Raw genomic sequence first — 10,066 nt, 5'->3', positions numbered from 1 at the left:
GCTCTCAATTATTTTCACATTTTCAGAATAACAGAACATAGCTGATATATTGAAAACATTTCTCTCAGCATTTCACAATCTGGCACCAAAAAAAGTATCTTTGTTAAATTTCAGCTGGACTCTCTCCATGGAGCTATAAGTTTTATTTTTACTTCATACCAATTGTGTTAGGTAAATTTAAGACAGAAGGTTACGCAGTGAGCTTCATAGCTGAATGGGAATGTGTGGTGTGGAATCTAGCCACTGTATCACAATGGCTCAAGCGAATTTGATGTACAGATTCGGTACAGTTTTTTAAAAAAACTATTGTACATATTATGTGTGTGTGTGACATAGCCAAAAAGAATCAAAATCTTGTACTATTTCCCGTTAACTCATTTTTAAAAAACAATTTAAAAAAGTTTGCTTTGGTTAGATCTAAAAAGTGGTTTTTAAAAATATATATTTTAAAATCTGTTCTTTAAAATTGACCATTGCTGTATTTTATTGTAGGTATCTGGCCTTCTGAAGAGGTGCTGGCTTACTACTGCCTCAAGCACCATGAAATGTTCAGGTACAAAGACAACCCACAAAAGACCCTTTCCAATCCATTAGTTTTATTATATCTGCATAGTAAAGATTGCTATGATTTAAGTCGTCAGATTCAGTTCTTGAAAGTTCAAGGTGAAAGCATGTTGCTCTTAACAAAGAATTTGGAGCTGCCTTTGGGTACTAATATTGCACAGCAAGCTTTCTGCTATATGTCAAAGACTTTTGATTTCCACTCAAGGCGTTTTATTTCACTTTGTTTTTTGGGAAACAAAAGGGAGACGCCAATCGATCAGCACTGATTGTGAAGGTCAAGAAAAAAATAAAGCCATTCTTTACATTGACTTCAATTCTGAAAGTCATCAAAGTGCTGTCTTGGAAGGTGTGTCATGCTTTCAAACCAGTTCTTTGGCATCAGGCTTTTTCTACCTTTTCCAGTGTGTTTTGTGCCATTTTGTATTTCTGTGTATTTTTAATACTCATGTATAATGTTCTTTTAGTCTCCCTCTCTCTCTCCACATTTAGCTGTGCAGGTACAATAAGAGAAAGAACGGAGAGACAGTTAAAGCTGAGCTGAAACTGAGTGTAGGATGTTTGTGGACCCAAGGGCACAGAGGGAGAGGAGTGCAGATGAGGAAATGAGCAATCTGTACATTGGATCTGGGTAAAACAGGCCACAGTTTTATCGACTACACCGCAGGATCATTGGCACTGCATGGAGATGGATCCTGAATCAATGAGTCTCACACCCCCAACATGCCTCCTGGGTTGCATCTAAGGAGAAGCAAAGCTGCCCTGCAGAAGCCATGTGGTTCCCCTGCCACTCAGTGGTGAGAGCCCTGCTGACAGCCCCTGAGCTGGGCATGCCAATCTATTGGCTCCACCAGACCCCTGATGGGGGTCCCTGTAACCATGCGATGCGAGCACACAGGCACTGCCTCCCTAGCCAAAGGATCCATCCCAATATTCCATCTGCCACAGAGCCAGGGGGTCCAACTGCTACATAGCACCCCACCCCGGCTCCCGCCAAAGTAGGAGCCTGTAGCAAACCAAGCAAGCCATCCCTGATACCGTGAAGTCAAATATCCGAGCCCCACTTGGATAAATGAACCCCATTCACCCTGTAGAGGGCTGGCTACCAAAACATAATGTCTGGGTATGGAATGACACGTCCCCCCAGGGATTCCACCACCTACGTCATCGCCTTGCATGTCTTCCACCTAGCCAAGTCCACCTGGGCCAGTGAAATGGCCCCACACCACTAGTGCCACTTTAGGAGGGAAGACCAGATGATGCATGTGTCAGGAAGCCAGGAGTAGAGTGTCCTTAAATCAGCCACCATAGCACCACTACTATGATTTTGTATTGAATTCTTAGCCATTTTTGGGTTTTATGGATTGTTTTATTACATTTCAATTGTATTTTGCATTTTTACAGTTTTCTAAACCTCTTCGAAAAGAATTATTTTAATGAGAACTGATATAGAAATGTGATAATGAAAAGAATTAATGAGAACTGATATAGAAATGTGATACAGTGATATAGAATAAATAAATAATAAATACAGAGGGTTTTAAAAATGTGTATCCCTTATCAAAATACAGAAGTTATCACCTTTGCTACATAAGCTGAATTCTGACTATCCTCCATCTGTCTGTTATAGATGTCCATCATCTGTATGTGAATGAAAGCTGGGCTAACTGTATTTTAAATGAATAGCTTGCTTTGATGATTAACTGATTCTGATTGTACTTTCCTCATCACAAAAGTGGACCCAGGATCAGCTTGCCACAAGGCTAATTTCATGATGCTTAATCACCTCTCCTAACAGCCACTTCATTGCAATTTTGCCATCCATTTGTTAAATTTGCACACTATTATCATTATATTTATTTATTCAGGAAAAAGTATTTTTATAGAGTATTTTTTCAGTACATCAGCATAATTATAGGTACCAAGGGCAGTGGTAGGGGTTATATTCCCACCTGTGTTTTAGACCACACTTGATTTTTCACAAGAATATCTTTCTGCTTTCTTCTTCATTATTTCTGTGCTAGCCTAACAATTAGGTTCTCTGCCTACATCTCTAGGTTCTCGGTCTACATCTGCCTACATCTCCATGCACCTATGTTGAGGTAGAACCTTCTAGTGTCTTGTCAGGGGGTTGAGTCTTCTGCCCCTTCTGGACCCCTTTGCACATTCCCCAAGGGGTAGCAAAAATGCCTTTTCACTCACATTTTATGACCAATAGCTTCATTTTTGTGGGTTTGTTTCATTAGCTAGGGAGTGTTCTTGGTTTTCTTAGTTTCTTTAGTTATTTTGGCTGAACCAGTTGTTTTCTTTCCTTGAGGAAGTTTCTCTTTTTCTTCACACCTGTGCTCTTATGGAGCTGCAGCTGGGGGACTTGACAACATCTATGATTGTCTTTGTTGTCTTTAGAAGGGGAACACAATGCAGAATGCTGTGTTTGCTGCCAAAAAAATACCAAGCAAGTTTTGCTGAAATCGTTCCTCTAAATGCTGTGCTTTATTGGGGGAATGGGCCTTTATGGCCTACCCAACTTGACTGCAATGGGTGAGCATATGGAAATCTCATTGGAAGCATTGGTTCTGAAACTATCTGTTATTGATTTTGAAATGGTTATGACCATCTTGTTCCACCTGCTTCTGAATATCTCTGCTCGCTAAGACAAATCAGAAAGTGCCACCTTAGTAGAATGGTTAGAGTATCTGACTAGGAGACTCATGTTTGAATCCCCACTCTACCATGGAAGTTGATGGGTTCCAGTTACACACTCTAAGCCTAACCCACCTCACAGGTGTATTGTGAGAATAAAATTGAAAGGGGAAGAATGTTGTAAGCCATTTTGGGTCCCCACTGGGGAGAAAATTGGCACACAAATGGAATAAATGAAACATGCTTCCAAACTAGCTGCTGTAAGCCCCTCCATTTAAAAACCATGAACAGTACTGTATTTTCAGCTCTGTCAGACTCTCAGACATGAGATAAGCTAAAGAGAAAACTAGGTGGACCTCAGTGGACTGTCTCAGCACAACATAGGCCCCGGTCACACGAGCGGGAAAAGCCGCGGGGGAAGTGCGGCTTTTTAGAGCTGCAACAAACAGAAGCGTGGCAGTGGGATCAGACAGGTCCCCCGAGGCTCTGCGCTTCTGCCGGCAGTCGCGATCACATGCTGCAGGGGAAGTGACGCTAAGAAGGGCGAGAAGGGCCAGCTGCAGCAGTTGTGCGCATGTGCAGTTCGCCATTGCCACACATACCATGGGATAACTGCGCGTCGGTGATCCCATGGCCGCCGGTGCTGCGCGTCATCCGGTAGGTACTGCCCTTTCACTAAGCTCTTTTAGATCCACATCTTCGGCCAGAAGCTATGGGTTAGGGGCTGGTGCGCGACGCTTGCCAGATGTTGGCATCTGATCGCGCCGGTTTAATCTGCCCTCAATCCATCCGTCTCGGGGGGCAAATCCTCCCGTGTGACCAGGGCCATAGTTTCATATTGTCATAGCTGGTCAGAGGGAAGTAAGCAGGAAGTCACTTGCCCTGCCTCCTGGGAATAAGCAGAGAGTCAGTTATCTCTACCTAAGGCTGGAGCACTCTGTCTCCTTTGCTTAGTGATAAGGATCCTAAATTCACTCTGGCAATAGCAAAATTTGTTTCAGTCATTTTAGTCCTTGTGTCCAAAAAATGAATGAGAATCTGCCGCTGCTAAAGATTTGTTAAGCTTCTAAGGAAATAAAAGGAAAGGAGCACCAGCTCTTCAGTAAACTAGTAAGGCTGATGCTCAGTCTCAAGCAAGCAACTTGTCTTTGCTGTGAAGAATGAAAAAGAAACAACAAAAGATATACTGGTTTGGTGTATTGTTTGATTGCAAATATATCCATGAGCAAATTTTGAATCTTTCTGAGAATCTCGTCCCTGCCATTGAAATTTCTTTGCTCCCTCTTTCTGAAAACACTGCAACAATGGTAACCTTACACATAATCCAGAATCTGAGTGGTCAAATGCATGAACACACAGGACTCTATATGTTCAAGGGCTTCTGTTTGTTTCAGTGAAGAGGAAAATTAAATAGTTGCATATGAATTTTCAGTTTGTGTTCATCGAAGATGTCTAACGTCAGAGTAGAGAGCAAAATCCCTGCTGGTTCATTGATATATGTTGAATCTTTGTCTCATGAAAATCCAAGGTTCCTATTGGCTTGAGCAGATGTTCATTGTGCTGTGCACTTGTGAACAAGGCCTGCCAGGTTTAGGACTGGTGAGAACTTTCATGTTTAATTCTCATTTTATGAAGTTCCTCAGATTACATATTTATTGAAAAGTCAACAATGGCTCCTCAAAGAGCTGTTTATGCTAATAGTGCATGTTTTAACAAGCACTATTATCTGTAAGTATATACTTATTTACATGAAGGTTTTCAGTGATACGCTTTAAAGAAAATAACCTTATTGGGAATACATACTGCCTAAATAGTAACTCTTGTACAGAACAAGGACCATTTATATAAAAATGTGCACTTCAAGGGTTTTCACTTAACCACTTTTTATTCAATTTTTTTTAAAAAACATAAACACTGTTTATAGAATTTTATGAGCAGTAAATTTGCTTTGTAGGTCTATTTTTATTATGTTCATGGGTTTGTTTGGGGTACTTGAAATTCTGCCTGTGATTTCAATAGTAAAGTTTCTTCCATTCTATATGAATGCCATGTGTGAAGGATGTGATGTTAGGACTGGAGGGAAGATTTTAGTAGGATACAGGGGTAAGATTAACAACAAAGTATATTTTAATGAGCATTTGTTGTGGTTATTTTCAAACCTCATAAAAATCTAAAATGAAGCTGTTTCTGACAAATAGTCACATCATTTATTTATTTATTTGTCTTGTAAACCGCCCTCCCTGTACACGATATTTCCAGTAATACATTCACAAATCATGTTAACAGTTAAAATGATAAATAATAAAACAGTTAACAGTTCAGTAGCAATTTCAGATGACACTTAGCTACACCAATTTATATCCTAGCCCCTTTGGGGGGGGGGGAAGCCAGGATTGATGAAGGCCATTGCCGTCCTCAACCATAGGCCTAGCAGAACATCTCTGTCTTATAGGCAGAGAGTTCCACTGTGTCAGTGCCAGGGCCAAAAAAGCCCTGGCTCTGGTTGAGGACAATTGGATATGTTGAGGACAGCTGGGTATCTTTCGAGCCAGGGATCACTAGAAGGTTTTTCTCCTCTGAGCGTAATGCTCTTTGGGGGGGGGGTATACCAGGAGAGGTGGTCCCATGGATACATTGGTCCCAGACAGTTTAGGGCCTTAAAAGTCAATACCAGAACCTTGAACCTGATCCAGAATTGAGTCTGGTGTCAGTGCAGCTGGTGAAGCATCGTTTGGACGTGTGCTGTTAGAGGGGTTCCAGTAAGAACCTGCGCTGCTGCATTCTGGACCAGTTGTAATTTTTGGGTCAGTCTCAAGGGTAGCCCTGTATAGAGCAAGTTACAGTACTCTAGCCTGGAGGTGACTATTTCATGGATAACTGTGGCTACATCAGGGCAAGACAGGAAGGGGGCAAGTTGCCTGATCTGGTGTAGCTGAAGGAATACCAGTCTAGCAACATTTGTGATCTGGGCTTCCCTAGATAAGGAGGCATACAGAAGCACACCCAGGCTCCTGGCAACTGGTGCCGACATTAGAGACCCACTTACAAGAGCCGGGAGTCAGCACCCCAGCCCTGAATCCCCCCTACCCAGCCACAGAGCCTCCGTCATAGATGGATTCAGTCTCAGCTAGCTCTGTTTCAGCCATCCAACCATGGCCTCCAGTCCCTCAGCCAAAATACCTGGGGCGGTGTCTGTCCATCCATCAGCAGATACAGCTGGGTGTCATCTGCGTACTGGTGACAACCCATCCCGAAACTCTGCACCAGCTGGGTGAGGGGGCACATGTAGATGTTAAACAACAGTGGAGAGAGGATTGCCCCCCTGAGGGACCTTGCATATTAAGGTGTGTTGAGGTGACACCCTATCTCATAGCACCCTATTTCTGTCCCCAACCTTGGAGGAATGAGGTAAGCCACTATAAGACCATCCCATGAATTCCTACATTGGCAAGGCAGTGGATCAACAGCTCGTGGTTGACTGTGTCAAATGCTGCTCTCAGATCAAGCAGTAACAACAGCGCCAACCCGCCTCAATCCAGCTGCCTGCAAGGAGGGCGACCAGTGCTGTTTCTGTCCTGTGGCCAGGGTGGAAACCAGACTGAATGGATCCATGTTCGACGTGTCCTCCAGGAAGCTCTGGAGCTGCTCTGCCACTGCTCTCTCAATTACCTTTCCCAAAAATGAAACATTTGAGACTGGGCAGTAATTGGAAGGATCAGTGGGATCCAAAGATGGTTTATTTAAGAGTGGTGTTACCACAGCCTCTTTTAATTCCCCTGGATAAACCCTGGAACTAAGGGGCAGATTGATAATATCAACCAGGGGGACCTGTATTCCCTCACCACTGGCTTTCACCAAGCATGACGGACACAGGTCTAAGAGGCAAGTGGTTGGCTTAATAGCACCCGGAACAGGCCTGTAGCCAGGATTTTTTTTTTGTAATGGGGCAGGGGCTGGGAATAGTGGAGCAGGGGGTGAGTAAATTCCTAATCTAATTAGAGGTAATTACCTCTTTAGCAAGGTACCATTATGCTCCATAGCAAGAAGACTCCCTCTGAGGTCAAACAGGCACCAGAGCAGCAGGCAAGTGAGGAGGCTGCTGCCTTTCTGCATTACGTTCTATAGCGACAAGGCTCCCTCCGAGGTGAAACAGGCACCAGGGCAGTGGGCGACGAGGAGGCTGCTGCCTCTCTGCAGTGTGCCTGTGCCAGGGAGGAGTCATATGACCCATGGTGGCCCAGTTACATGGTCAGGTCACATGACTCCTCCCCTGGTGCAGGAGCACTGAAAAGAGGCCTGGAGCAGGTGCACTGCAGAGAGGCAGAGCAGCAGCCTGCCCACCTGCTCGCTGCCCTGGCACCTGACCGGCAGGTAGAGAGCTGGCTGTTTGCTTGCCTACTGGCCGGCTCAACCTGATAAATAAATATTTTAAAAATGGCTTTCTGGCATGACTTTTTGTGGGGCATGGCACTTAATCAAGAGGCATGGCCCAAAATGTCCCATCATAGCTATGGGACAGACACAGAATCCTGTCTACACCAGCCCACAAGAGTCAGCTGAAGTTGTCAAATACTGAATCCAAAGACAGCCAAAGGGTCTCCAGTTCACATACTGTATCAATGATGGCAGGCAGGTCATAGTGGAGTAACAAGACTTTATCCATAAAAAAACTCCAAAAGCCTCACAGCTAATGGCCAGATTACTACATTTTGAGTTTTCTCTGTAAGAGATGTAAATGGCCTGATTATCCTAAATAATTGTGCTGGGTGAGAGCTAGTGGATGCAATGGATACTGCATTAAAATTCCCTTTTAGCATTCTTCACTAACATCTCATAGGATTTCCTAAATGTTCTTGTGTCCTCGTCACGAGACCGTTGCTAAACTCACTCTAGTCATCTACATTCCCACTTCATCCCCCTAAGCTCTGAGGTATACCATGGGGCTAATTTGGGCAGGAGTGTAGACATCAACTCTCATTTCTCCCCTCCCCAATCCTACTACTTCTGCCTTATACATCTGAGGGCATGTCCACACAAGGATTCTTATGTTCATTTTATGCGACTAAGTTAATGGTCTCCCGTAGTGCATATATAAACCAAGTAAAGCAAATCTGACTGTCGTTATGGGTGGTGCAGTGTCCAGGGCTTAATTACCTTTTCAAGTCTTTTTCAGGTGATTCAGGATCTGTGCTAAAACATGAAACCAAGAGTGTGCATCATTTTAATTTGGTATTTCTGTTTTCCATTTATTTTAATATGTTATTGGTGAACATGGGGCAGAGGGAGGGAGGGGACTGTTGTGCACCTACAGACACTTAATGTAAGAAGAGCCCTACTGGATGAGACCAGTGGTCCATCTACTCCACCATCCTGTTTCATGCAATGGCTGACCAGTTGCCCTGTAGAGCCAACAGAAGGGTATAGAGACCAATGCCTTCCCCTGCTGCTGCCTCCTAGCTCTGGTATGCATAGGTTTTCTATATGGAGATTCCCTTTAAGCACATGACGAGTAGATATTAATAGGCCTACCTCTGTATATGGAGATTCCCTTTAGGCACATGACGAGTAGATATTAATAGGCCTCTCCTCCCTGAATAGAAGTGTACATGTAGACGTTCAATTTGCACATACATGTTAATACAAATTATCTCATCATTCCTTTACATACTTTGATGTACTCAGCCCACCATACATGGATACACACACCCCTGAAAGCAGGGGTGTCGAACTCATTTGTTATGAGGGCCAGATCTGACATAAATGAGACCTTGTTGGGTCAGGCCATGTGTGTCATAAAATGTAATGCCAGGTAGCAGAGATATAAACTTTATAAAGGACACAAACACAATTAAAGATTTTTTAAACTTTAAATAAAACATGCTTAAAACGCTAGCACTCTTGCAATATTTTGTCTATTTAATAGTTTCTGATAACTGACACATCTTGCTCTGAGTTATTGCAGCAGCAGAACTAGAAAAGGAAGCAGGAAACAGCCAAGACCTTGCGGGTCAGATTGCAGCCCTCCGAGGGCCTGATCCGGCCCCCGGGCCACATGTTTGACACCCTTGCCTTAAAGGTATACATGCACCACCTTATTCTAGATTACTCTGGTCAGACTTGATTCAAATACAGAAGTGAATTTAAGAAATCCTAGGCATCTAGTTAGCTTCCCTATATCAGAACATGGTGGATATAGTGCGCAAGTGATACTATTAGAAAATCTCTGCTGCCATTTTATTCTCTATTACTGCCTATTCTGCATTTTTAAGATTGCCTAATTCATCCTAAAATTATACCATATATTACTGCTACATAATTATGTACGTAAGTGCCATCAAGTCACAACTAATTTATGGTGACCCCAGCAAGGGGCTTTCAAGGCAAGTAAGAAACAGAAGTAGTTTGCCATTGCCTTCCTCTGCAGAAGCTTCCCTGATGGTCTCCCATCCAAGTACCAATCCTGCTTAGCTTTCAAGATCTGATCAGACTAAACCATGCCATCTTCCCTCCACATAGATAATCAAATGGAGAGAAATTACATGAATCCATAAAATATCTTACCCAAAGACAAGCAGGTCACAAGCAAGGAGTCCCTTCCAGGGGTCTTTTTGTAGAAAAAGAGCTGCCGGAGCTCATTAGCATAACTCATTAGCATATGCCACACCCCCTGACATCACCAGAAGTGTGTCATAAGGCCACACCTCCTGACATCACCGGAAGTCACACCATCTTGTACCACGATTCAACAACTAGCACTGAAGTCATTTCCCATTGCCTAGTGATTTGTAATCTTACAGCAATAAGGGAGAACATACGATTTTTATGCAGCACCTTTTTACTTTGCCTTTGAAAAATCCCTAAT

At 43.3% G+C, this 10,066-nt stretch overlaps 1 protein-coding gene across 1 annotated transcript in view; it reads left to right on the top strand.

Annotated features, from left to right (window-relative positions):
• Positions 1-253: 253 nt before the first annotated feature.
• Positions 254-10,066, top strand: part of LOC107119512 (calmodulin-lysine N-methyltransferase-like) — a 76,795-nt gene continuing 66,982 nt past the window's right edge. Inside the window, exons 1-2 of the mRNA XM_015422000.1 lie at positions 254-284; positions 493-553. Coding sequence (XP_015277486.1) covers positions 254-284; positions 493-553 — 92 coding nt within the window. The remainder of the gene's footprint in view (positions 285-492; positions 554-10,066) is intronic.

This window comes from Gekko japonicus, unplaced genomic scaffold (genome assembly GCF_001447785.1).
Source record: "Gekko japonicus isolate JY-2015 unplaced genomic scaffold, Gekko_japonicus_V1.1 scaffold128, whole genome shotgun sequence".
Lineage (NCBI taxonomy): Eukaryota > Metazoa > Chordata > Lepidosauria > Squamata > Gekkonidae > Gekko > Gekko japonicus.
The sequence above is the reverse complement of the archived record's forward strand: the minus strand, read 5'-3'. Positions and strand labels throughout refer to the sequence as shown.